At 45.6% G+C, this 26,193-nt stretch overlaps 2 protein-coding genes across 13 annotated transcripts in view; both read right to left on the bottom strand.

Annotated features, from left to right (window-relative positions):
* Positions 1-211: 211 nt before the first annotated feature.
* Positions 212-26,193, bottom strand: part of CD55 (CD55 molecule (Cromer blood group)) — a 29,200-nt gene continuing 3,218 nt past the window's right edge. For 2 of the 12 annotated variants that reach the window (XM_051820506.3, XM_070055223.2), the window contains 10 exons: positions 25,797-25,988; positions 24,812-24,911; positions 22,660-22,745; positions 18,480-18,668; positions 14,935-15,024; positions 13,420-13,503; positions 9,904-9,924; positions 4,426-4,498; positions 2,091-2,193; positions 212-1,212 (listed from right to left, as the gene is read on the bottom strand). In XM_051820506.3, the coding sequence (XP_051676466.1) occupies positions 2,094-2,193; positions 4,426-4,498; positions 9,904-9,924; positions 13,420-13,503; positions 14,935-15,024; positions 18,480-18,668; positions 22,660-22,745; positions 24,812-24,911; positions 25,797-25,988 (935 nt within the window). In that variant the 3' untranslated portion in view covers positions 212-1,212; positions 2,091-2,093. Of the gene's footprint in view, positions 1,213-2,090; positions 2,194-4,425; positions 4,499-8,998; positions 9,695-9,903; positions 9,925-13,419; positions 13,504-14,934; positions 15,025-18,479; positions 18,669-22,659; positions 22,746-24,811; positions 24,912-25,796; positions 25,989-26,193 lie in introns of those variants that run through there. The other 10 variants (XM_070055221.2, XM_089311412.1, XM_051820505.3 and 7 more) reach the window with 7 other exon arrangements.
* Positions 13,508-14,929, bottom strand: LOC138845077 (uncharacterized; the record flags this gene model as incomplete). Its single annotated transcript, XM_070056209.2, has 1 exon — positions 13,508-14,929. A coding segment is annotated over one exon (1,422 nt), but the record flags the coding sequence as incomplete, so codon positions are not given.

Below are 26,193 nucleotides of genomic sequence, written 5' to 3'. Positions count from 1 at the left end.
ACAAATAACAGTAACGCTCCAACAGAAGAGTGTATTATAAGCCTGAGAAAGAAATATACAGGATAATTTAAAAGGTGCCAAAACCGAGTCATACTAGGATAACCAACGGACAGGATTCTAAACTACTCATGGGAAGCAGGAAGGGGGTTTACTACTTAGAAATATTCACATTTAAGAAAATAAATTTCAAATACTACATGAGACCAGAAAATATGATCAATTATTTATTTCTATTTTAGGGAAAATAAATTTTTCTTTACATATATTCTTTTGATTTTTCTTGTTACACATGTAAAAGCAATATGTCCACTGAGATAAATAAATATAAATAAATATTACAAAAGAATCAGGATTTACAATTTGGCTATGAACATCTCACTTCAGAAATACAGAATCTTTCCTCATGTTGATACTGTAATTTCTCTGGACACTTTTAAGGATCTTAAGCAAAAAAGACACCTTTCATGGGCTCTTTCATCAAAAACTCAAAACAAAACAGATTATCCTAAGGGCAGAATTTCAGCAAACGCATCTTACAATGGGCTAAATCCTGGGTCTTTATCGGTGTGTGTGCAACAAAGGAAGAACGAGCTGTTCATTCTCTACGCCTGCCTTGCCACCACGTCACCCAAGAAACTCGACATTCCTGCTGGTGCCTTCCCAATCCCTGGCCAATCCACCCAGACCCATGTTACTGGAATCCAGGAAGACGAAGGTACAGCCAAGGATTATTTTACAATGAGGCTCACTGTCCTTGGGAAACTTTACTTGGAGGAGACCGGAGTCAGCTTTTCTTTCTTTCTTTGTGATACCCAATGAATGCTCTAAATCTTAGTTTCCTTTGCAAGTCAAAATAGCATCACACATCGAGTGAAAAGGTCACAGACTACCTTGTCTTCATGCTTCCATTCTGGGCATGAGCAAAGTCTACACGTCCTCAAGCTGTTCAGGTTTTCAAAGGCTTTGGGTGTGTTGCCGGGACCAAGTCCTTTCCCCTTTGCTCTGCTCACACTCCTAAGAGACCTTAAAGACGACACCGCAGACTGAAGCACACTACTGCATTTATTACAGTCACTCCTCCAGAAAGTTCTAAGAAAACGGAAACAGTCTGTGCACTTGTGCTCACTCTCTTCCTTCTCTTCTTTGGCTAACGCAGCTAGCCAACGGTTATTAGCAGCACAAGCAAAACTGTCAATGTTACCCATGTGTGTCCTGAAAGTTAAAAAAAAAAAAAAAAAACACATCAAAATAGTTTTACTTACTGGTGAGAACCATTAATTTTTGGTTGTTATGTGATCAACTTTAAAAAAGACTGGATAATCTGGGGTGTGGAACAAATGCAAAATTAGTTAAGGGACAGAGTATGGGTAAACTTGGGCAGGGGGAGTTTAGTAGCGATAGCAACAATTAAAATACCACAGTTGAGATTTTTAGTTTCTTGAGATTAACAGCAGCCAAGCTACAATCATTTAGGATCATTTCCGATTAAACCAATGGAAAAGCCCCTGAGCACATGTAGAAGAGAGGAAAGATTCATCCAGGGATCACGGCATTGGAAAATGTGACAGATACATTGACGTCAAGTCGTTTCAGCTGATGGCTTTGGATAAAGACATAAGACATGACTTTTAAGATCTATAAACATGACAGAAAATATCTTAACACATATTACATTTCCTAAACACTGGACACTAAAAGCTACCAAGCAGAAGGAGAAACAAATACAAGACAGGCTGATCATCTCATGATGCAAACTGTGGCCATGAAAACATTTTCATTTAAGCCCTGATGTATCATCCCTTCCCCACCTCCAAACACCTGTGGCATTTCAGCATCTAATCATTACCACCAACCAAGTGCAAAGCACAGGATGAGATGATGAGCATAGTACGAAGCAGTCAAGAACAGATCACCTGTGCTGTGGTTGTGAGACCTCAGGTGTTAGTCACCCATTCAAGAAAGCAAGCAATTCCAGCAATAATAGAGACCGAAGCCTCTATTATCATGTTAGAGTAACAGAGAGAAGCCCTATGCCGACTGCGCTGACGGATACTTTGTAAGATACAGAAATGTGATTAAACTATAGATACCTTTTATAATTTATCAGAAGGTCTTACTTCTGAGGCATCATCAGTCACACTTAAATTATGAAACTTAACATTGAGTGCCTTGTTCTCATTTGTGTTATAAGTGCTGGATGGTAGAAAAGGAAAACTAATTCAATATATTAATTTTAATTTCAATCACAAAGTAAAATTAAGCATTAATCTACACTCCCATCCCTACACTAAGAACTTTCACACAAACCTCACATTTCTAACAGAACAGATCCTTTGACTAGCAAACAGAATGGTCAGAAGCAGCTGGCCCCAGGGTCACACTCACTACGTGCCCTGTCTTATTTAACTTCCAAGTTTCAGTGCGGTCAGTGTGACATCAGAATACCCAGGCACAGATAAAGCTAGCTCCTTCCCTTGATGGCTCACACTTTTAAAATCAGGCAAGGGAATAATGTGCATATGAAAATCACAAATTCTTTCTTAGGGATTTGCATGAATTTTCCTTTGACTCAGAAGTGGAGCCGTTAGATTTACTACAAATCCCCAAATGTTACACAGAGCAAGTATTTCCTCTATGTTCCAGCACGTTTCTTCCTATTAAAATAGCAGGATCCATTACTTTAGCCATGGCCACGAGAGAGCATGTAGCTAAGCTCATTACATTCTGCCCACTTCTGACCCACAGACCCCAAAGCACTGGCTGTGGCCAGTTGACAGAATGCTATAAACGTATCGTCTACAATGCGATGACCTGGTGTCACTCTGTAGGAGAGCTGGAACAGTCACGGGAGGTCCCAAGACTGCAGGATTCTTTTTTTCCTCCAGATTTGTCTTGCTGAGGCATCCAACCTCACTCACTCCATGTGACACAGGGCTCTGACCGTATCGCCTGGGCACTGACACAGGCCCGGTGCCACGGAGCAGCAGGTTAAGCCTTTGCCTGTGGCTCTGCATCCCATACGGTTGCCGGTCTGAGTCCCGGCTGCTCCACTTCCGATCCAGCTCCCTGATAATGTGACTGGGAAAGCAAAGGGAGATGGCCCACGTGCTTGGACCCCTGCAGCCACATGGGAGAGCCAGAAGCAGCCCTGGGTTCCTAGCTTTGGCCTGGCTGAGCCCTATTAGAGCTGGAGAGTGAGCCAGTGGATAGAAGACCTCTCTTTCTCTCTCTCTCCTCTCTCTGTAACTCTTTAAAAAAAAAAATAAATCTTTTAAAAACTTTCTGAAAAATCTGGACAGAAAATGGGATCTTACTACAGTTGCTAACATAGCATCTAAACTACTTTACTATCTGTAAAAACTATTAACTCCACACCCTGCCCAGACCTATCAAAAATCTTTTTACCAAAACTTTTACCAAAAGATTGAACCACTTAGTGATTTACAGAATGCTTATAATATAGTTTAATTTACAACAGGCTTAAAGATTTTATTATTTTAAAGAGAAAAGGAGTTATAGTGGGTGAAAAATAGAAAGCAAAGATCATGCAAAGGAGTAAAACAGGCAATTTAGTAGCAGAATTAAAAATATTAATTAGTGAAAACGTGGGCAGGCAATAGGGCAGCTTAGAAATGACCAAAGTTCCCATGAATTCCACAGTTTCCTAAAGAGTTAACTGTACAAAACAGGTCAATTCAAATCACCCTCTGTCTACATCAGAGCCAACCACGACACTGCACTTACTATGTGTGGATTCCAATTTCAAATACTACTGATGAGTCTTTTCATGCTGCTGCCTTAAAGTCCGAGTGCTTACTAGGTGCCAAGCATGCCCTACCCTCAGCTGACCACTCGCTTGCTTCTGATCTAGACTCCCAGGAGGTGGGTACTGTATTTCCCCCACTTGCAGATGAGAAAACCTGGGCAAGGAGCTGTTAAGCTGCTAAGAGCCAAAGCTTGTAAATGGGAGGCCGGAACTCCAGCCCAGCAGGTAGGGCCTGCCCTCTTCACCCCTAGCCTGCTCTGGCTGGACTGGCATCTATTAGTGAACCTAACTCAGAACAACGCCTGATCGAGGGCAATTTAACACGGGGTTAGAAACTGACTTTCTCTTGATTTCTTTGCTTCTGTGTAACACACAGATACCACCATATTCTATCAAGCAGAACAAAAATGGTGATTTACTACAAAAGTAACACTCTGGCTTTCAAATCACTTTGAAATGTGGTTAGTGGCTTTCTTCCGTGCGAGAGAGGGAGAGAGAGAGAGAGAGAGGGAGGGAGAGAGTCTTTTCATCCAAGATGGAAATTACAGATAGATGGAACAAAGAGAGAAAACATCAAAAAATGCAATATAGTCAGTATCAGGTCTTACTGGAAAAAAGCTAAGAATAAAGTTTTAAAAGTCACCAGAATTTCTGCTCACCCTGATTTTCCATAGTCCCAGAAAATTTTGACTAGAATTAGGATACCAACTATTACAGTACCAGCAACAAGTCCTTGAGAGGGGAAAAACGTGGTAACACAGTTAATAGAAATACAAGCAATAACATACATGTACACTGCGGGGTCACAGTAAGATACACACTGGTTGAAAAGCAAACTGGAGGAGAAGACGTGAGCTGCATTTTGCCCACGGCTTTCTTCCATTCGAAGTTTGACCATAAACACTGCATGTTACTTGCCCTATTTTCTTTGAAAGAAAGAACATGTTTAAAGTGTCACAACATTCAAACACAACCTTTTGACACATTTGAGGGGATTTCAGAGTCTAAGCCTAACCATGCTCAATGTTCAACGTTTTGATCCCTGATCACTCGAACACGATGATCAGATGAAATTTTAGACCTAGCAGGTATTGTGGCGTTCACGCTCACGTTGTAGGTGTGTCAGTGGGTCTCAGAGAGGTGGCGGCTGCCCGTGTGGTTAGTGGGAAGGCCTTCTACTGAGTTCATAGTAGAGAGCAGCCATTTCCCCATCAAGGTAGACTGCAGGGTGAAATACATTCACCACGCCTGTGGAGTGTGCCTTCCAGGTTCAATCCATCACTCATGACATTTCATTGTTGTGTTTACTTTTAAGATTAAAGACATTATTTTGAGCTGAACAGCAGCAATTAATTGGCCAAGAAAGCTGGCCAGCAGCCAATCAATCAAGTTTACAACTTGTTTTTCAGACGATTTTACTTCTCTAAACCACTCGGTTCCCCCTTGTCCCGCCCCCTTCCCCCATCTCCGCCTCCACCTGCAGTGTTTTCAAGTCTACTCTTTTGATCTCTACTACAGAGGACATTACAGCTGACATTGGTGAAGGAACTGAAGCTAATGAGACTTAAATCAACAAAATACAGACTATGCCAAACGGATGCAAGACTTTAAAAAAAACCTACTTCCATAACAGGTACATTTTTAGAGTATTTTACCCAATCCATTTTTTTAAGTTGCTCTCTTAGCACTGTGTCGTTGGCTTAGAAAGATTATCCACAAAATAACTCACAGCTCTTCAAAATTTGGAGCTCTTCTTCCCTTCACTAGTTCCTATTAGTCTCATCACTTATAATATCTCATTTTCAATTTAAATGACAAATGAAGACAGACAATCCACTCAAAAGTATTGAGGAACCTGGATGACACAAGTAAAAGACTATTCCAAGAACACTGGTCAATAGACATTTGTAATTCTAGAGAAAGTTTGCGGAGGCTGTATGAATTAACAGAAAATCAAAGCAAAACACAGGAATATGAGAAATAAAATTCAACACATCTTCTTAGTAAATTAATAAGTGCATATTCTCTCCCAAATTAGAAACCAACAAAACTTTCAGGCATATGGGCAGTACTCTGTGACCTCAAAACTCAGAAAAAATCCTCAAAACTCAGAAAAAATCCAAAGGTGAATCAGTGTTAACGTAAGATTCACACAACTTGGCAAAAATGAAGTATGAAATTATGTATGAAGTTATAATCATGATTAAAATGTCCTGGTCATTCAACTGAAGAACTGTAGATAGGAAAATCAAGTTAAGTCTAGAAGGCATGTTTCTTTAACAAAAAGGAGTATTTAGTGAGATTCCCATGTGTACACACAGTACTACAGGAAGCGCTGAAGCCATCGCGACCTGTCCTCACTGGTCCCCTTCAGTCATCAGCACGGTGGCTGGCAGACCACGGAAGCAGGCAGTACATACTAGCAAATTACACTGAATGATACCTGTTGCTGCAGATGAGAAAAGTTAGACCAAAAAAGGGAAAGACAAACAATTCACTGCCAGAGAAAACCTGATTTCTAACTCCAGAGTCAAGCCAGAGCATGCGAACATGATTTTTAATAAAAATATGAAAATCTATATGAGATGGGCAACACACTGATCAAAGTATCGTCTCCACTCCCAGAGAACCTGAGGCAGAATCCTACTTCCAGGCGCTGGCGTGAATTCAGGGAGGCCTGTCTCTCTTCCTGAAGAGATGGGGGCTGACAAGGCTTCCAAAGGTCTCACTCGCCTAGCATTACCATTACGGACAGCTGCGAAGGCTGTGGGTGGCTTCTGTTCTTACCTATAACCCTGTTTTAACGTACCAGACGACAAGGCCTGTGCACAAGGGACAGCACGCTGGAAAAGACTTCTGGAGATGGGACAAGAACGCACTTGGGTATATTTTACACTCTCTGATTTACAAACGCAGGTTCAACACCACCTCCTCCCGACATCCACAGGGGCCCCTAATTGACTGGGTTATCTTGAGATTTTCTATGTCTCTGTACTCTTTCAAATGTTTTAAATAAAAGAAATTCACACACTTCCTGTTCCAGATCCACAGGACCCTGTAACATATCCTGAACTACATTACCTGAGTATCAGGTAAGTAACTGCAATCGCCGTCACATGTAACGACACGTCTGCTAAGACACAGAGAAGAATCCTCTACTAGCCCCTTATGCATTTCACAGACTGACTTCAGATTCAAGTACACTTAGAGTTGGGCTAAGCTGCAACATGTGCCACGTTCAAGTAGATGGAAAAATACTTTAAGAATTCTCTTTTTCGCCGGCACTGTGGCTCACTAGGCTAATCCTCCGCCTTGCGGCGCCGGCACACCGGGTTCTAGTCCCGGTTGAGGCGCCGGATTCTGTCCCGGTTGCCCCTCTTCCAGGCCAGCTCTCTGCTGTGGCCCAGGAGTGCAGTGGAGGATGGCCAAGTGCTTGGGTCCTGCACCCGCATGGGAGACCAGGATAAGCACCTGGCTCCTGCCTTCGGATCTGCGCTGTGCGCCAGCCGCGGTGGCCATTGGAGGGTGAACCAACGGCAAAGGGAAGACCTTTCTCTCTGTCTCTCTCTCTCACTGTCCACTCTTTTTCTTGACTATTCCTTCCTTATCCTTGTGAGGGGTTTATGATTGTCACAATATAAGATCTCGCTAACGGAGAGAAAAGAACTGCAGAATTTTTAGAGAATCAGGGCTATGAGCAGATGTCAAAAAGCCTGTGGAAAATGGGGCCTAATATTTCTCCAAATGTGCGACTCACATCCGATGCATTGTGACCCGAGATGATCCGGAGTGTGCCCAATGAGCCATTAAATACAGGATTTTTGAAATAAAAAACCTGGTTATGATACAACCAAAAAAGTCAGTCTATTCTGTTGCAAAAGGTGTTTGAAATCTACACACACACAGCTCACTAGTCTAACTCACTTGTGCCAGCCGTCACCCTGTCACTAGGATGAGCATCTTCCCACCGACTGCTGTCTCAGGGCCCCTGGGCAACTGACCAATCGACAAAACACCAGTTGTCACAGCTAAAGCCTACGCTGCAGGATCGCTGTGAGAGGCAAAGGGGAACAGTGCACCTCCAAATCTCAATACAGCAACTGCCACCCAGCCATGCAAGTACCACCTGTAGCCTACTCTCTGGGGTGGCCAGGAGAACGGTCACCCGAACAGAAGCTTCTCTTGGGAAAATAAGAGTGACCGCATGCGATGACCGCTGCTCGTCACTCGGCCTCCGGCACGGAGCTAGGAGCTTGTGGACCCATTATCGCACTGAGCGTCCAAGACCTGAACCAGCGATCGTGATCTCCAGCCCCCAAACGAGAACCTGGGACTCACGGAGCTCAAGCTGATCACGTGGGCTGCATAATTACTCAACGAGAAACTTGGGATTCAAACTGAGCTCGGACGGACTCCGAGGCACCAGGTCTTTCTAGATGACGCTGCCTTTAAAAAACAAAGACAAAAGCATTACACAGAGGACGTATTCTCAACCGGGCTGACGTCACCCCAAGGTGAAAAAATTCACTCTCCTTTAATGTCTAAAGCTCAGATGGAGATACGCGCTTCAAATGAACAAACAGATTTCTAGTGTATGTGTGCAATTTCAATCTCACAGAGGAAGGGTGAGGAATAAAATGCCTAAAAATGTTCTCTGTAGGAAGAGGCAGGAATGGAAAGAAAACTGAGAAATACGGATACAGAACCAGCGGGAAAGCATCTTTAAATTCGCAACAGCAGCATCGTTTTAAGGTAACACTGGGAGTTCCGTGAGGATGAACCAATCTCTCTTTTTCAGTGGAAGGCAAAAGGAAAATGTCAAAGGATTAGAAAACTCTAGCATGACCCGCAGCATCTACTTGCACTACAGTGAAATCAACAAAAGCAATCTCATTGCACAGAGGTTACCTAGCTGTGAAGTAACAAACTGACTGGATTCATAGAATAAACTTAAGAAATAAAGATAATTTTCAGGTTTATATCTTTAAAGTTTAAGGTTACCCAAAATATGCTGTATGTCTGATTTAAGTAGGAAGGAGTTCCTCTTTCCTTTGGACCCAAGCTGGAATTACAACCGACCGTGGGAAAAATGTTTCCTGGGAAATCTATGCTTCAAGAGGTTAAGGGAAAAAAATAGCACTTGAAACTTCCAAAGTCAGCGGGTGGGCGTGAGAAAACTCCTCTATGAAACTCACCCCTTGTGTACGCATTAAACCATTAAAGCATGTGATCTTCATTTAGAATGCATTTATTTCTATTTAAAATATAGAATGAACAAAGTGAATTCCAACTGTTGGAATCTTTCAAGATTAGCTTAGGAGAGGTTCATTCAAAATATAAAGAAACCATAATAAATAATAATAGTAGTAAGAATAGAAATATAATATCTGTTTCAGTTGTAGTACTCCTTGGCATGCATAAGGGAGTTTACTTATAAGTATAAAATGTTAAACACTTTTTAATAAAAGTATATATTCTATTGGACTTATCCGTAAACCAACTCTGCCACAGTGCTCCTTGGCAAACAAAGGAGTTCCTTAATCTTGTTAAGGCATCACATATCAGACAAGATGTCTAGGACAAATCAAGACTGGACCAAACGCTGGGAGACACTGCGGCACAGGTACGTTTGGGGCCTCCTGTCTACCACAGAATACTTTTCCTTAAGACAACTTTGCTTCAGATCATTAACAGGAAGGGGAGAACAGCAGGGTGGAGCTGATGGAAGCCCTCGGTATTCTTTGGGCTAGCAGAGAAATCGGGAATGGTCCGGGAACGGTTTCTGGTCACCCACGAAATACGGGGGGGCTGGCCATGATGACTGAGGCCCTAGAGGGGAGCCCTGAGACAGTGGGCACGCAGCGACACTCGAGTCATTGGCCAAAGGATCTGCAGCCGTCCTGAAATGACCCTGGAGCAGGAACAAGGCTGGGAAGACAGGGGGGTGTACCGAGCACCTGCTGGGGTCCACAAAACCTGCCGGTAAAACCCACGCGCCCACTTTCTCGCAGGCAGCCACACACACTGCATTTTGATAGTTTTCCTAAGACAGTAAAAGGAAAATATTCTCTTCCAGGAATATGGATTGTACATCCCACACTGACAACTGGTTTTGACTCCCTGAGAGCCAAACTTACCAGATATAAGATAGGCAGCACCTAAAGAAAAAGAAGAAAAAAAAATTATGATGTTAAACAATTTTAATGTTCATTGATCCGCTAGAAATTTTACATATGTAGGTACCTCAATAAACTACACCTGAGAGCTCCTAGGCAATCCAAACTATAAGGATTAAAATGTATGAAAACAACTGCATATTATTAATCAGTAGACACAGATGTCGTGTCTATACTTGATCAGTAGAGTCAACGCTATAAGCATAAGTTATGACAGCTCCTGAATACCAAAGCACACACCATCTCAATCCGGTCTTAGGACCTGATGTCCAGACATAAGTCTGTCTGCAGCGCTCTGTTAAATAACTGCTGATCTATCTTCCGATCGATAAACTCTCAGTCTGAGAGTTTACCTCTGAGCCCTTCCGGCACACTGCACCCACAGGCAAGTCACCTCATTGTAACATTCTATTTTTCCGTGCAAAAATACTGCTCTTAAGTGAGAGGAACGCACCTGCTTGGAATGCCACTTAGAACAGGCAACAGCACACAGCAGCAAAAGCAGGATGTGCAGGTGGCAAATGTGCTTAAATTCCAGCTTCCTCCCTGTGAGCTACCCAGTGTATGTCAATGCACAAGTGAATCTCTAACCCCTGAACTCCTCATCTACAACATAAAGCTAAAAACTCTTCTGGGAGGTTGTGGCAGGGACTGGAGCCAGCCAGCAGGAGGAGCAAGGCAGGCACAGGCCACGGCGGCACATTCTCTGTGAGTGGTAGAGACGGTTTTTTAAATAAGAACTAAATACAGTGCAGTTTATTATAAATGTCACATTACATTAGCATGGTATATTGTGAGTACATTATATCATACCTTGAAGGGATAAGCCAACTGCACAAGAGAGAGTTTGTGGCTGAATATTGCTTACATTTTATCATAACTGTCATTAGGCTTAAATTCATTGAATTACCTATATTTTTAAAATATTTCAGCACAGCTAGTTCTACAACTTATATAAAGAGAAACTTATTTCTCTTTGCCTTGCCCTATTAAAAATTGGATGCATCCAATCTAAATATTCAAGACTCAAATATATCATAGGAGGTAAAAAGTCCCTTACCAGAGTTAAAATTAATGAACTAAACTTAAATGAACCAACCTAAGTCACAAAACCAAGGCTGAGTGGAAAAAGCCAAGTGGGATAATGAAGTACACAACACATTGGTTATGTTAGTTATAAAGACATTCAAAACAGTATTACAGGTGCATACATGCCCCACAAGAATGGAAACATCGGGAGCAAGCCCATCACCCTAAGAGCAGTAATTAACTGCCTTCAAGGAGAAAAAGTGGCAGGAAATGTACAAGAGAACGCTATTATCTGTAACGTTTAACTTGTAAAAGTATCTGGGCCTGGGGCCAGCACTGTGGCACAGCAGCTAAGATGCAGGCGTGGCGGCACCTGCATCTCATGTGGGCTGTGGTTCAAGTCCCGGCTGTTCCACTTCCAATCCAGCTCCCTGCTGATGGCCCTGGGAAAGCACTGGAAGATGGCTCAAGTCCTTGGGCCCCTTTCACTGACATGGAATACCCGGAAGAAACTCCTGGCTCCTGGCTTCAGCCTGGCCCAGCCCTGGCTGTAGTAGCCATTTGGTGAGTGAACCAGTGGATGGAAGACCTCTCTCTCTCTGTCTCTCCCTCTCTCTGCTCACTCTTTCAAAATAAATAACTCTTTTAAAAAAAAATACCTGTGTCATGGTAAAATATGTAGGGCTCAAAATAACAATTATAAAATGTATGAAAAGAAGGTCATAATGTATGAAGTTGTAATTTAAAAAAATTATTTGATGCCATTAGAGTGGCCAAAAGCAAGCAGTCACTGCATTTAACATGTTAAAGGGGAGGTTTGCATAGCAGGTGCAGTTTCACGGGTGAGCCGCAAGGGGGCGCTCCCGAGCAACAAGGTATAGCGCACAGTCAGCTCATTATCTGGGACTCCAGGAGTGGGAGGACCGTGTCCAGGACCCACAGAGCCTCGGAAAAGCGAGCAGCTGGAGGCTGGTAATCCATTTCTTGGCTTTTGTGGTGGTTACAGAAATATGTGCGTTAGAAAAGTTAAAGAGGTGCACATTAATTAATTAGTTAATTATTTGAGAGGCAGAGTAGCAGAAAGAGAGCTCCAATCACTGGCTCACTCCCCAAATGCCTGCAAGGCCTGAGGCAAAGCAGGAAGTCAAGAACTCAATCCAGGTCTCCACGGTGAGAGACAGGAGCCGTGGTATCAGGGAGCTGACGCTGGATCAGGAACTCGGAACTCTGCTGTGGGACCTGAGCTCTTTGTCAGCGTCTCCACTGCTAGGCTCAACACCTGCCCCATGTACACCCATTTCTTCTGCAGTTTTCTATGTGAGTGTTGACTTCAATTGGAAAACTGGGAAATTTTTAAAAGTTATCTCCTAGTTCAATCTTGTAGACATTTCCCCCCAAAAAAAATTTTTTTTTTTTTTTTTTTTTGACAGGCAGAGTGGACAGTGAAAGAGAGAGACAGAGAGAGAAAGGTCTTCCTTTGCCGTTGGTTCACCCTCCAATGGCCGCCGCTGCAGCCGGCGCACCGTGCTGATCCGATGGCAGGAGCCAGGAGCCAGGTGCTTTTCCTGGTCTCCCATGGGGTGCAGGGCCCAAGCACCTGGGCCATCCTCCACTGCACTCCCTGGCCATAGCAGAGAGCTGGCCTGGAAGAGGGGCAACCGGGACAGAATCCGGCGCCCCGACCGGGACTAGAACCCGGTGTGCCGGCGCCGCAAGGTGGAGGATTAGCCTATTGAGCCACGGCGCCGGCCCCAAAAAATATTTTTTAAAAAATACGTCGTCCCCATTGGAAAATAAGGGTGTCTATGAAAATGATTATAGGCTGGGCAAGCTGTGAGGCACAGAGACATCCTGGTGGCCTGAGCTGCATTAAGTAGAGAAAATTTCATTCATTTGTGCAACAGGTTATTTCTGAAGCCTACAGGATAGTCTTCCATTTTCATAGAGCCATAATTTATTAACCTTGAAATAATGTCAAGTATTTATTTTAAAAAAATCTATATTTTCAATTACTTAGAAGACACTGAAATGCTGTCCCACATTTGCAACTCTAGGGAGCCTGGAGAGACGTCAGCATGGTTGAGGGATGCGTCTCCATCAGTGAACCAGACCCTAGAACCAACCTCAAGGATGGTACAAATCTGGTCCTTTGACGGGGTCTTGAAGAACTCCATGACTCCCAAAAGCAAGCACAGAAAACAGAATTTCTTCATCAGCCTTAGTCTAGCATTGCTTTTATGGGGACACAACTTTTTTCTGTATTATCATGCTTGTATTCTACAGATTTTCCCTAGCACAGTGCAAGCCTGCCTCCGAGGAAGGTCAAAGCGTTACTATGCAAAGCCCTAGCTACAGTAAGTTACCAACCACCAGCTGAGCCCTCCACACTTGCTCAAGTGGACAGCGCACAAGGCCCACATTTAGGAAACCTGAACGGTGTCAACTGACCTGCAGGCGAGCTTCCTTTGCCTTTGGTCGTGCCTGTCGTGTACACACGTGTGGTTGCCCTGGGAACAGGTACACCCTGTGTGGCTGTAACACGAGCAGAAGTAAATCTTGGGGTACTGCGGAGACCCTTGGTCAATGGGGCATGAAAAGCAGTGGACTTTTTGGTTGCTGAAAGACTCTGTGTAAAGGCAGGCTTTGAGACAGTGAACCTCTGCACTGTTGGTGTGGCCCGCGAAGCAGGAGGCTTAGCCGTGCTGGGACTCTGGGCGGCCGCGGGCATGTTTGCGGGCGAAGCGCCCGATGGGGGGGATGTCTGCGCTGCTGCTGGGGCCTCTGTGATGGCATCATGTGCTGGGGTGGGTTTCTGAGATGCTGGTGAGAGTCGTGGAGCTGAGACCGGTACCGTGCTGGGTTTCTGAGGGGCAGGTGTAGCGTCTGGAGCTGAGACAGGTTCTGTAACGATTTTCTGTGGTGCAGGTGTAGTGTCTGGAGCTGGAGCATGTGCTGTGGCGGGTTTCTGAGGTGCAGGTGTAGTGTCTGCAGCTGAAACAGGTACTGGGGTGGGTTTCTGAGGTGTAGGTATAGTGTCTGCAGCTGAAACAGGTACTGGGGTGGGTTTCTGAGGGGCAGGTGTAGCGTCTGGAGCTGAGACAGGTTCTGTAACGATTTTCTGAGGTGCAGGTGTAGTGTCTGCAGCTGGAGCATGTGCTGTGGCGGGTTTCTGAGGTGCAGGTGTAGTGTCTGCAGCTGAAACAGGTACTGTGGTGGGTTTCTGAGGGGCAGGTGTAGTGTCTGCGCCTATAACATTTACTGTGGTGGGTCTCTGAGATGCAGGTGTAGTGTCTGGAGCTGAAACAGGTACTGTGGTGGGTTTCTGAGGTGCAGGGGTAGCGTCTGCAGCTGGAACAGGTACTGTGGTGGGTTTCTGAGGTGCAGGTGTAGCGCCTGCAGCTGGAACGTTGACTGTGGTGGAATGCTGAGGTGTAGGTGTAGCGTCTGCAGCTGGAACAGGTACTGTGGTGGGTCTCTGAGATGCAGGTGTAGTGTCTGGAGCTGAAACAGGTACTGTGGCGGGTTTCTGAGGTGGTGCAGGTGTAGCGACTGTGGCTGGAACAGGTACTGTGGTGGGTTTCTGAGGTGCAGGTGTAGCGTCTGTAGCTGGAACAGGTACTGGGGTGGGTTTCTGAGGTGCAGGTGTAGCATCTGGAGCTGGAACAGGTACTGGGGTGGGTTTTTGAGGTGCAGGTGTAGCGTCTGCAGCTGGAACATTTACTGTGGTGGGTCTCTGAGATGCAGGTGTAGCATCTATAGCTGAAACAAGTACTGTGGTGGGTTTCTGAGGTGCAGGTGTAGCGTCTGGAGCTGGAACAGGTACTGTGGTGGAATGCTGAGGTGTAGGTGTAGCGTCTGCAGCTGGAACAGGTACTGTGGTGGGTTTCTGAGGTGCAGGTGTAGCGTCTGCAGCTGGAACAGGTACTGGGGTGGAATGCTGAGGTGTAGGTGTAGCATCTGTACCTGGAACAATTACTTTGGTTGGCTTCTGAGCTGACGGAACTGTTGTAGATTCCTGAACTTCTGGTGGAGGCTTGGGAGGTACATGTCTTCCTGTGGAAGAAAAATGTAAAAGAAAAAATTAGCTAAATATTGCTGTCTAAGAGGTTTTAGCCATTGCTTGTTCTATGGCTATTTTCTTGTTTCTCTCCACAAACACCTGTGTACGACTTCTGGGAAACAAGTCCTAATGTGCATTTCCCAAGGAGCTGAAATGCTTTATGTCTCTGCTTTGACATAAATTACATCTACAGGAAACTGAAGTGGTATGGAGGCTCTTAGGATGTTTTTTATGTGAAAAAGGGAAACCAGTGTTGAAGGCAGTAGTGATGTAATTCTGTGACACACATCTATCTTTTCATTCCAAAAGCGTCTTCCTTGGCTCATGCCAACACCAGAGAACAATGGGATGCGATCACTGGACCGACAGACGTCGAGGCAGACTCACTCTCTCCAGTCTCTCCGGGACCTTGCAGAGGCTTGGGAGCTTTGTCTTGTTTCTCTTCTGTTTTAAAAGTGATCTGTCAGTCTGGGCAAAGAGAAGTCCCCTTTCTCCTGGGATGCTGCACACCAGCTTCCCCTATGTTATTTTCATTCCTTTCCAGGTTTCAGGCCAGATAACAATATGAAACTCCTGCTACAGGTGCAGTCTGAGAATCTAACCACGTAGCAATGCCTGCAGTTTTGGGAGCCTGTTTGCTGCCCTCCTAAGGCAGGGCTCAGCAGTGGCCTGGTTTCACCACATACGTGGGGGCTTCAGAAAGAGTGCTAGCAGTGGAATTACAGGGTGAGTTTATTGTGGTGTGAAACAAATGCTGAAATCCATGCAATTTTTTCATCACATACATTTTCTTTGAGTTTTTTTGAAGACTCTTTGTATACATGGATTTCAAAATTGTTACACCGAAATAAACATCTCTTAATTGCATTTTCCATGAACCTCAGGACGTACCCAGATTCTGAGGGGCCTGTGGCAGGTTCTCTCATCCCTCTGAGCTTTGGTTTTCTCCTCTGCAAAATGAGGATAAAACAGAGCAACAGGCTTTCGGGAACTCACTTCGGTCAGGGATTTCAGTGTCTGTCCCGGAAGCCACAGGAGCCAGCATCCAGGACCACTACTGCCAGCCCCACCCACGTTCTGTGCCTCTATCTGCTCCTGTGGCTCCTCTCTCAGTCTGTGCTGCTGGTGGTCTCATGTCAGGCCTAAGACGTGGCCTCGGCCCACAGGCAGACTCGGCACATGCTCCCAAGGGAAAAAGACAACCTGCCCACCCCCAAGGGTTTGCCTTCCCTCCAACCACAGAACTTGAGTTCACCTAGTCCTGCTGCTTCCCCGCTGTACCTTACGGCTCTAATGATGGCTGCTTTTTGGTTATCTACCTGGGTTTTGCAGTTGCTGCAATAGGAATATTGACTGACCTGCCATGACCTACTTGATACTGCCATAGAGCTTTAAGCTCTAAATAACTAATGCTTTAATGAAACAGAAAAATGGAAACAGGAAAAGGAAATGGAAATAGGAAAATAAATATGAAGACCACACCCCCACCAAATTTCACTCATAATGAAAAGAGTTGACAGGGCCGGTGCTGTGGCATAGCAGGTAAAGCTGCCATCTGCAGTGCCGGCATCCCATATGGGCACCGGTTCAAGCCCTGGTTGCTCCACTTCCGATCCAGCTCTCTGCTATGGCCTGGGAAAGCAGTAGAAGATGGCCCAAGTCCCTTTCACCTGCATGGGAGACCCAGAAGAAGCTCCTGGCTCCTGGCTTCAGATCAGCGCAGCTCTGGCCATTGCAGCCAACTAGAGAGTGAACCAGCAGTTGGAAGACCTCTCTCTCTCTCTGTCTCTCCTCTCTGTGTAACTCTGACTTACAAATAAATAAATAAATCTTTTTTTTAAAAAAAGAGTTGAAAGAATAAGTTTAATTTTCACCATTTAAACTGCCACATCTCCTATCATAATCATCCATCACAACTTAAACAAACGCCATCTGTGTAATGTTTGCTCCAGCTTTATGACGGCTTTGAACAACTTTGCAAGTATTTACTTATTACTTATTTGAAAGGCAGGGGGAGAGACAGATAGTGACAGAGAGGTCTCCCAAATTCTAGCTCACTCCCTCAACACAACAGCTGGGGCCAGGCCAGGCCAAAGCCAAGAGCCTAGAATTCAATCTCTACCTCTCAGGGGGTGGTAGGGACTTTAGCACTTGATCCACCATCCATTGCTTCCCAGGGTATACACTAGCGGGCAGCTGGAATGGGAAGCAGAGCGGGACCTGAACCCAGGCACTTCAGTATGGAGCGCAGGCATCCTACACAGCCGCTTATCTGCTGTGTCAAAGGCTCACCCTTAAATATCTCTTTTAAAATATATTTAGGGGCAGGTATTGTGATGCCACTCCACACTGTAGTGCCAGTTAAAGTCTCACTGGTCTACTTCTTCTTAAAGTATTTATTTATTTGTTTGACAGTCAGAAGCACAAAGCGAGATAGAGACACAGATATCTTCCATCCGCTGGCTCACTCCCCAGAGAGCCACACAGCCAGAGCTGAGCCAGGCCAGAGTCAGGAGCTTCGTCCGGGTCTCCCACATGGGTGGCAAGGGCCTAAACACTTGGTTTGTTTTCTGCTGCTTTCCCAGACCATTTGCAGGGAGCTGAACTGGAACTGAAGCAGCCGGGACACAAACCAGCACGCATATGGGATGCCAGCATGGCAGGCAGCGGCTTTACCCGCTACCGTAACACCAGCCCCTCACTAGTCTATTTCTGATGTAGCTTGCTGTTAACAAATCTTGGGAGGCAGCAGATGATAGCCCAAGCGCTTGGACCTCTGTCACTTATGGGGGAGACCTGGAGAGAGTTCTGGGGCTCCAGTTTCGGTCTGGTGCTGCCATGGGTATTGTGTGCATTTGCAGCATAAAACAACGGATGGGATCTCCCTCTGTGTCACTCTGTCTTCCAAGTAGATGAAAACAGTAAATATAAAGACACATTTTTAATTCTTGAAAAATCTCTTCTAGGAATTGTGAGCATATATAGTCTGGACGCAAAAGACATTAAGGAGAAATGTCCAGGAGGATGAGAAAGAGCAGTCAGAAACAGAGAGGTTCTGGATGCAGAAAATAAATGAGAGAAACCCTGTGGAGCCAACAGCTCGGTGAGGCTTTCCCAGCTGTCCCCGGCACGGTCATGATTTAGAGCCAAGAATCTCCTTCCAATGTGACAAAATAACTTCATATATTCTCTGAATAAGCAAAGAGAGATATCTGTATTAACTTACTGAAAGGAACATGGTGTGAATGGCAAATTTAAGTTAATTCACTACAAACATAAGATATGTATCCCACATATGCATATGCAAACCATAGACTCCTTTGAAAATTTACTAAAAAACTGTCCCATGGGAAAATGCAGATCTGCCTCCATGCAGCATTTTACACTCACCACAGTCCCTATTACAAGGTAAGAATCAAGCAAAAATGGGATAATCCAAACTGATTACCTCTGCACTCGGGAGCTGGGCCGCTCCACACTCCTTCTTCATTCTCTGCGTCGCAATAAATAGAATGCTGTCCAACCAGAGTGAAGCCTCTGTTGCATTCATATGTTACGGTCTGTCTATATACATAAATGCTAGATTCTTCTTTAATCATTCCATTCTCAATTTTTGGAGGTTCTGGACAAGAAATTTCTTTAAAAAAATTACAACATCTTTTAAATAAATAAAACTTGTAAGGTATTTTTACAAATAAGTAAGACTAAAACATGTTAAAGAGTCTACTCAAAGACATCAAAGTCTGCCCTCTTTCTAAACTCAGCAATACCCACAAAGGAAGCACACATGTCTAGTCAGTAATAGAAAAAATATTTGGCACACTGAATACAAACACAGTAGAATGTGAACGCGAACCCTGAGACCCATTTACAGAAATAAGATTCAGAACATGCTTGTAAAACAAAAATTACAATAAAGCCTGCACATGTTACTTATCAAGCTGGTGCTGGAAAATAAAATACGGGCTGACACGTTGTAGGAGCTGAGAAGTCGAAGTGGAACAGAGAGAGAAGACGTCAGGGAGGAAGCACATCGAGAGCTTAAACCTCATACGAATCCTTCTAGGAGCAGAAAGCAGGGTCTGTCACTGCAGGGATGGGGTGGGGGTGGGAGGATGACACCAAATGAGAGGAGCCAGGAATTCGGGTGGGATGCCTGAGAAGAAAGGACGGGTCTTTCGGGGTGGAGCAGGAGGCCTTGGATGTCAAGGTCACATTTTGACTCCGAGTGAGAGCTGTTTCACACGTATTGACTCACAGAGACTTTGATTCAGAATAAACCTTCCGGAGCAGGTGAATTTGTAAAACAAATTCAAGCAGGGTTGCTCTAGTTATACACAGAGGCCTCTCTCTCTCTCTCTCTCTCTCTCTGGAAGTTGCCCTGATAAAAAATTCCACGGTTCTACATCCTCTAGAGACATTGTCATCTTTTGTTCTTTTTCTTTTTAAGCAAGAAAGCAATGTGATCACCTGTGCATCGAACTGCATTACACCAAATGCACTTAGGTTTGCACGGAAACCAGCAACGCTTAGGCTGCTCATCAAAGCAAGGCCCAAGAACAGGCTATTCTGACGGCACTGAGTTAGGGTCTACACACATCACCAGGTTCAGTCTCGGCATTTTCTGAGTAACTAGCACACAAATCATTGTTCTACAGGCAGAAATGTGACCCCGAACAAGATTCAGGTCCTCTGTCTCAAAACCCAGTGGAGAAAGAGACTCAAAGAGCTCATTTCAATACAAAACCGGAGGGCCGTCGCCAGAGTGCACAAGCGGCACGCAGGGAAGACAGGCGAGCAGACGAGGAGAAGTTCCTCGAGGCCCAGAAGAACCCAGTCTTAGAGGAGAAAACAGTCAAGGAAAGGGGCTGCAGCGCCCACGACAGCAATGACACAGACACTTGTGTGTGTGTTTTTTTTTTCTTTGCACTGAATCAAGTTTAACCCTCCTCTACACCCAGACTTCTCAAAATCTCAGGAAGTGGTGGGGGTGAGGGGGTAGGAAGGAAAAATAACTGGACATTTTTGCATAAACCGTAACTCTCGTGATCACTCCTAAGAGCAGACTCACAAAGGTCCCCAGGCCCACCTGTAGGAGCTGTTCTCCTCCAGTGGTGAGACGCTTCCAGGTGGGAGAGACAGGACCCTGCTTTAGACCTCCATCCCCTTGGGAGGGGAACTGGGGCAAATGTCTGTTATATCATTGAAGTGTTTTGTTGTTTTTATACATGTCTGAATAAAAATGCCAAAGTTTTTTTCAAAAAAAAAAAAAAAAAGCCTGAGGCACGCGGAAAACTCAAAGCAGCTTGCAGAGACAAAGCACGAAGTACGAGGGCAAGACAGCAACGTGGAGACGCAGGTACACATGCTCAGGCGCTCGGCCTTGGTAGGGATGGGAAATACTCATCAGCTTTCAGAAGCAGAGAGACAAGACACATCCGTGTCACAGACCCAGCACTCTGGGTAGAACACAGGGGCAGTCCTTGGCCGGCGCCGCGGCTCACTAGGCTAATCCTCCGCCTTGCGGCACCGGCACACTGGGTTCTAGTCCCGGTTAGCGCGCCAGATTCTGTCCTGGTTGCCCCTCTTCCAGGCCAGCTCTCTGCTGTGGCCAGGGAGTGCAGTGGAGGATGGGAGGATGGCCCAAGTCCTTGGGCCCCACACCCCATGGGAGACCAGGAGAAGCACCTGGCTCCTGCCATCACATCAGCGCGGTGCGCCGGCTGCAGTGCGCCGGCCGCAGCGGCCATTGGAGGGTGAACCAATGGCAAAAGGAAGACCTTTCTCTCTGTCTCTCTCTCTCACTATCCATTCTGCCTGTCAAAAAAAAAAAAAAAAAAAAAAAGAACACAGGGGCAGCATCCAGCGGTGCAGGAATGCATGCAGGAGGCCAGCGCCAGGACTATCACCCTGAACGCAGTCCACTGGGGTGCCTGCCCCACAGCCCACCCTTTGAAGGCTGTGCTCCAGCCCTCCTATCCCTACTCAGTAGGGCATCTACAGGGCTCAGAGAACAAGCTCACTAAGAAGCTGTCCATTCTAGAACATGCTCTAGAACTAGTACCCAGCATTCCCTGTACTGAGACCACTTTCAGGGCCCATATTTTTGATGGTGGTCTCTACTGCTGAAACGCTCACCTCTGACCCAGAAGACAAGGGATCTGGGACAAGGATCACAGCGGGCACGGCCTGGGCACCCATGTGCCCCTTTCGAGACCCCTCCCAGTGGGACCGCTCAGGAAAAGGGGCTCTCGCTGCAGGACGCAGAGGCCAATGGCCGCTGAGCTGAAGTGGAGCATAAGAGCCAAGAAGGACAGAGTGGGCCTCAGCGCCTTCACGAGGAAGAGTGAGACCCCACAGCGACAGTGGGACGAGGGCCTGGACCGGGCAAGCAGGAGCCAGAGTGGGTCTGCAGTGTGGAAGCTCGTCCACGCTGGAACACAGGCCTGGGTCCACAGTTGTGTGACACTGATGCTGCTGGCTGCTTAGGCAAACTCTGGCCTCAGACCAGGGGGGCTGCTTATCCAAACCGCAGGCACATTTCCTGGGCCAGAGCCGGATACGGTTCCACCACCCTTTGCTTTCCAGCTTTCATTTGGTGTCATTTACAACAGCCCACAGCGGATACCAGGAGTAGGAAAGGAGGCCTGTGCAGAAGCCATGAAAACTTAGGGAGAAGGTGTGGTCGTAGACGCAGAGGGCAGAGGATGGGTGTGGCAGGGGTAGGCCCCTGGGCGGAAGCCACCTGTCTGCAAACAGCAGACCCCACACACACACACACCATGCAGTGTCAGGACATAAGCGCTGGATCAATTATACTAAATGTCTAGTTTCCTGCTCCTGGTAACAGAACGGCATCTAACAATGATTTTGATGATAGGGTTTTCAGAAATCATTCGTAAAGGTGTTGAGCTGGAGGTACAAAGAGGACGAGAGGAATAAAGGCAACCCTTAAGAAGGGCGCGTTACGAAGAAACTAGCCCTGCATTTTCAAATTTTTTGCACCAAAATGATCTTTAATTCCATTTTTCATGAACTTCTGGAAGTGCCTTCCAACATTCGAGGGGATTCATCCATTTGCGGTATTTTTTCTGTGCCCTGTCACCCTTGAGGAAGTTAAGACTCTTAAGTCCAGAGACGGCGTTTCTTCTTCATTGCATAACCTTAGCTCTCTGATGATGACAGATCACACTTGCTAACGGTTCTAGATTTTTATCTCATTCACAATTATTATCCCAAGGAGAGGAAACGTAAGCAACCCTGGCTCTCGGGAAAATGCTGGCTTTGAAGTAAGAGACCTGGGTTAAGTCCTTCCACTGCCGAGTGTTCCAGGACAAGGAGTCTCAGGGCACCGGTACTTCCTTCCGTAAAACTTACGAGCTGGTGGGGGTAGGGAACCCCTATCTAGCTTCTCTGCCTGTTAGAAGGAATGGTGTAATAAGTGACCACGCACAGCACAGGGCTGGCTGTTGTTTAAATCCTCATTGTGTAGTGAAAGATGTCGAGGCTCAGAAAAGCTTACTGGTCTGTCTCCACAGCTAATACCTGAAGTAACATCGCCTCAGAAGGGCTTCCGTCAGCCAAGACACTACCAACCCCGAGAGCTTCCATTTTGTTGGAAATCTTACCTTGGCACAGTGGCAACCGGTCACTCCACCCAACACCATTTTCCTGAACAACACAGTAAATGGAAGATGCACCAATCAATTTATACCTAAAGCCAGAGGGGAAAAGAAAAAAAATTAAGCTACCTTTACAAATCTTCGACCTTTCTCCAATTCTCCAGAGTATCATTAAGCTATGTACTACACCTGTAGGTGGAGATCAATCAGTAGGTGATAAAAGTCTGGGTGACAATTTAAAGGAAAAGAAACAATGAAGTTTATTTTTATTTTTATTTATTTGTTTTAACAATGAGGCTTAAAAAGGTGACATACAAAGGGTAAAAATGTGTAAGGTGTGGCCTATGCTTTATTTGCATGGCATGGATGCTAGAAAGCGTTATGTGTTGTGAATCAGTCTTAAAGGACATAGATGACTGAGTATTTTATATATCTGAGTTTGTATGAACGTCATAGAATACAACGTACTTATGTTGATAAGGAATCCAGGCCGGCGCTGCGGCTCAATAGGCTAATCCTCCACCTGCGGCACCGGCACCCGGGGTTCTAGTCCCGGTCGGGGCGCCGGATTCTGTCCCGGTTGCCCCTCTTCCAGGCCAGCTCTCTGCTGTGGCCCTGGAGGGCAGTGGAGAATGGCCCAAGTGCTTGGGCCCTGCACCCAAGGGAGACCAGGAGAAGCACCTGGCTCCTGGCTTCGGATCGGCGTGGTGCGCCGGCCACAGCGCGCCAGCCACAGCGGCCATTGAGGGGGTGAACCAACGGCAAAGGAAGACCTTTCTGTCTCTCTCTCTCACTGTCCACTCTGCCTGTCAAAAAAAAAAAAAAAAAGCTAAGGAATTCAAACTATTTCCCAGACTTTATATTAATGACTCAATCAATATCTGTTTTTAGTACAGGATACAATTGATACTGATATTTTTATTTTATTTATTTTTATTTTTTATTTATTTATTTATTTATTTTTTTGGACAGGCAGAGTGGATAGTGAGAGAGACAGAGAGAAAGGTCTTCCTTTGCTGTTGGTTCACCCTCCAATGGCCGCCTCGGCCGGCGCGCTGCGGCCGCCGCACCGCGCTGATCCAATGGCAGGAGCCAGGTACTTCTCCTGGTCTCCCATGGGGTACAGGACCCAAGCACTTGGGCCATCCTCCACTGCACTCCCTGGCCACAGCAGAGAGCTGGCCTAGAAGAGGGGCAACTGGGACAGAATCTGGCGCCCCAACCGGGACTAGAACCCGTTGTGCCGGCGCCACAAGGCGGAGGATTAGCCTAGTGAGCCGTGGCGCCGGCTGGATATTTTTATTTTATAACTAACAGATAACACAGAGAGGGAGAGAGAAAGTGAGAGGAGAAAAGAAGGAAGGGAGGGAGGGAGAGAAAGAATGAGAGGAAAGCATAATTGAACTTGCAAATGTTAGATAAGAAAATAAATGTAAAGTTTTCAATGACTGACTTCCTTTTCCCTTTATAGGGAACTTTAAAAGATCTTAGAATACTTTTACATTAGGAATAAATGTTTTTAGCCCATATTTCCTAACAGCATGTTTGTACATGGAAAAACTCACATGCAGATTCATTATTTAGGTCAATTTAAGACAGGTTTCATATTGAACACTTTAAAGGTTATTATTTCTGCCAGTATCATAAATGTGTCCAAATTTTTCTTTCCGAATCACATTTACAATTTTATATTGACGGGAGGGTGCTGTGGCGCAGCGGGCAGAGCTGCTGTCTCTGACGCCTGCACCCCACAGAGAACTGCTGGTTTCAATCCCGGCTGTTTTACTTCTGGCTCAGCCTCCTGCTAACACATCTGGGAAGGCAGTGGATCATGGCCCAAGTACTTGGCCCCCGCTACCCATGAGGAAGACCCAGATGGAGCTCCTGGCTCCTGGCTTCAGCTTGGCCTACCCCCAGCTAATGTGGCCATTTGGGAAGAGAACCAGCAGGTGGCCGATCTCTCTCTGTCACTCTGCCTTTCAAATAAATCATTTAGAAAAATGATATTAAGTCACTTAGGTGCTGAAATCTAAGAATCTGAGCATAAGGCTTGTTGCGCTTGCTTCCAGTTTGTGAACACTGTCACGAATCTAACAGTCTCATCTTAAATACTAATTTGTTTCTTCATCGTATAGAGTTGTAATTGGACAACACTTACCCTGTGTTACATGAGAGGGAGATGAAGGAACCAAATAACAGGTCAGTTTCTATCTTGACATTGCCATTTTGCAGCTCTCCAGGATTAGGACATGCTCTTTCTAGAAGAGAAAACAAATTAATTTTTTTCATTAAATTATCAGGCACGCACCACAGAAGGCATTGCGTGAGTGGAAGATATGCTGCTGAGACTGACTGAGGTAATCACTTCACCATGTATACGTATATCCAACATCATGTTGCATATTTTAAATACTGCTATATACAATTCTTATTTGTTAATGATATTTCAGTGAAGCTGGGAAATATTTTGATCGGGTTTATGTAAATTCATGAACTGTTAACATTTCTTACCCAAAGACTTTAATTCTACCTTCATTTTATGATGTTTCAAAAAAGCAACATATTTAGAATAATGCTTGCGTCATTTGAGATAACCTCAAATGAATTAAATGTAAAACTTGTAAGTATTCCCATCATATAAATATTTGGTTTGACTGATTTCAGATAAAATGACTCTAGTGATTCTACTAAGAATCATTCCAGGGGCAGTGATGTGGCACAGCAGGCTAAGCTGACGCTTGGACATCTGCCTCCCATATTGGAGTGCCGGGGATGGAGCCCACCTCTGCTTTTGTTCCAGCTTCCTGCTAATGCGGATCCAGGGAGGTAGCAGAGGACGGCTCAAGTGCTTGGGTTCTTGCTACCCATGTGGGAGGCCAGGGTGCAGTTTCTAGTTCCTGGCTTCAGCCTGGCCCAGCCCAAGCTGTTGCAGGTATCTGGGGAGTGAACCGGTAGATGGAAAATCTCTCTCGGCGCCCCCCTCTCTTTGACACCCCACCTTTCATATAAATAGGTAAACATTTTTTAGCAAGAAATCGCTAAGTAATAATATGACAGAACACAGAGTTCCTGCCCCAGTGCCGGGAGAGCTGCTGTTTCCTCCACACACCAGAAGGGGGGAAGCTTGCTGGGCTCATACTCACTTTTACAAAACTCGGCAGGTTTGGACCATTCTAAATTGTCAAGGCAAGTGAGTGTTGTGGACAGGTCGCGTTCCCTTCTGTAGCCCAGACGGCACTGGTAGTCCACCGTGGAGCCGACTGGGAAGTAGTTCTGATTGCTGTAAGTCTTTTCAAGGGATGCAAAGAGCAGCCTGGGGGGGTCATTGCAGCTGCCTGGAAGCAGTGAGAAAGCCAACAAGGAGAGCAGTGTGACCTCGTCTGCACCACACATGCCCTCCCACCCACCTGGCGTCTACACGGAGATCCGTGATCAACACACTCCCAGGTGCACTTCCACTTCTAGTCACCAGAGGCCTGCGAAGCAGGTTTAATGGGCAGAAATTCCAATCCCCACTGTTCAACAACCAAAACCCACTGA

The sequence above is a fragment of the Oryctolagus cuniculus genome, chromosome 13, assembly GCF_051225735.1.
Source record: "Oryctolagus cuniculus isolate XC-2025 breed Fujian yellow rabbit chromosome 13, ASM5122573v1, whole genome shotgun sequence".
Classification (NCBI taxonomy): domain Eukaryota; kingdom Metazoa; phylum Chordata; class Mammalia; order Lagomorpha; family Leporidae; genus Oryctolagus; species Oryctolagus cuniculus.
Note: the sequence above shows the minus strand (reverse complement) of the source record. Positions and strands in the feature narration are given on the sequence as shown.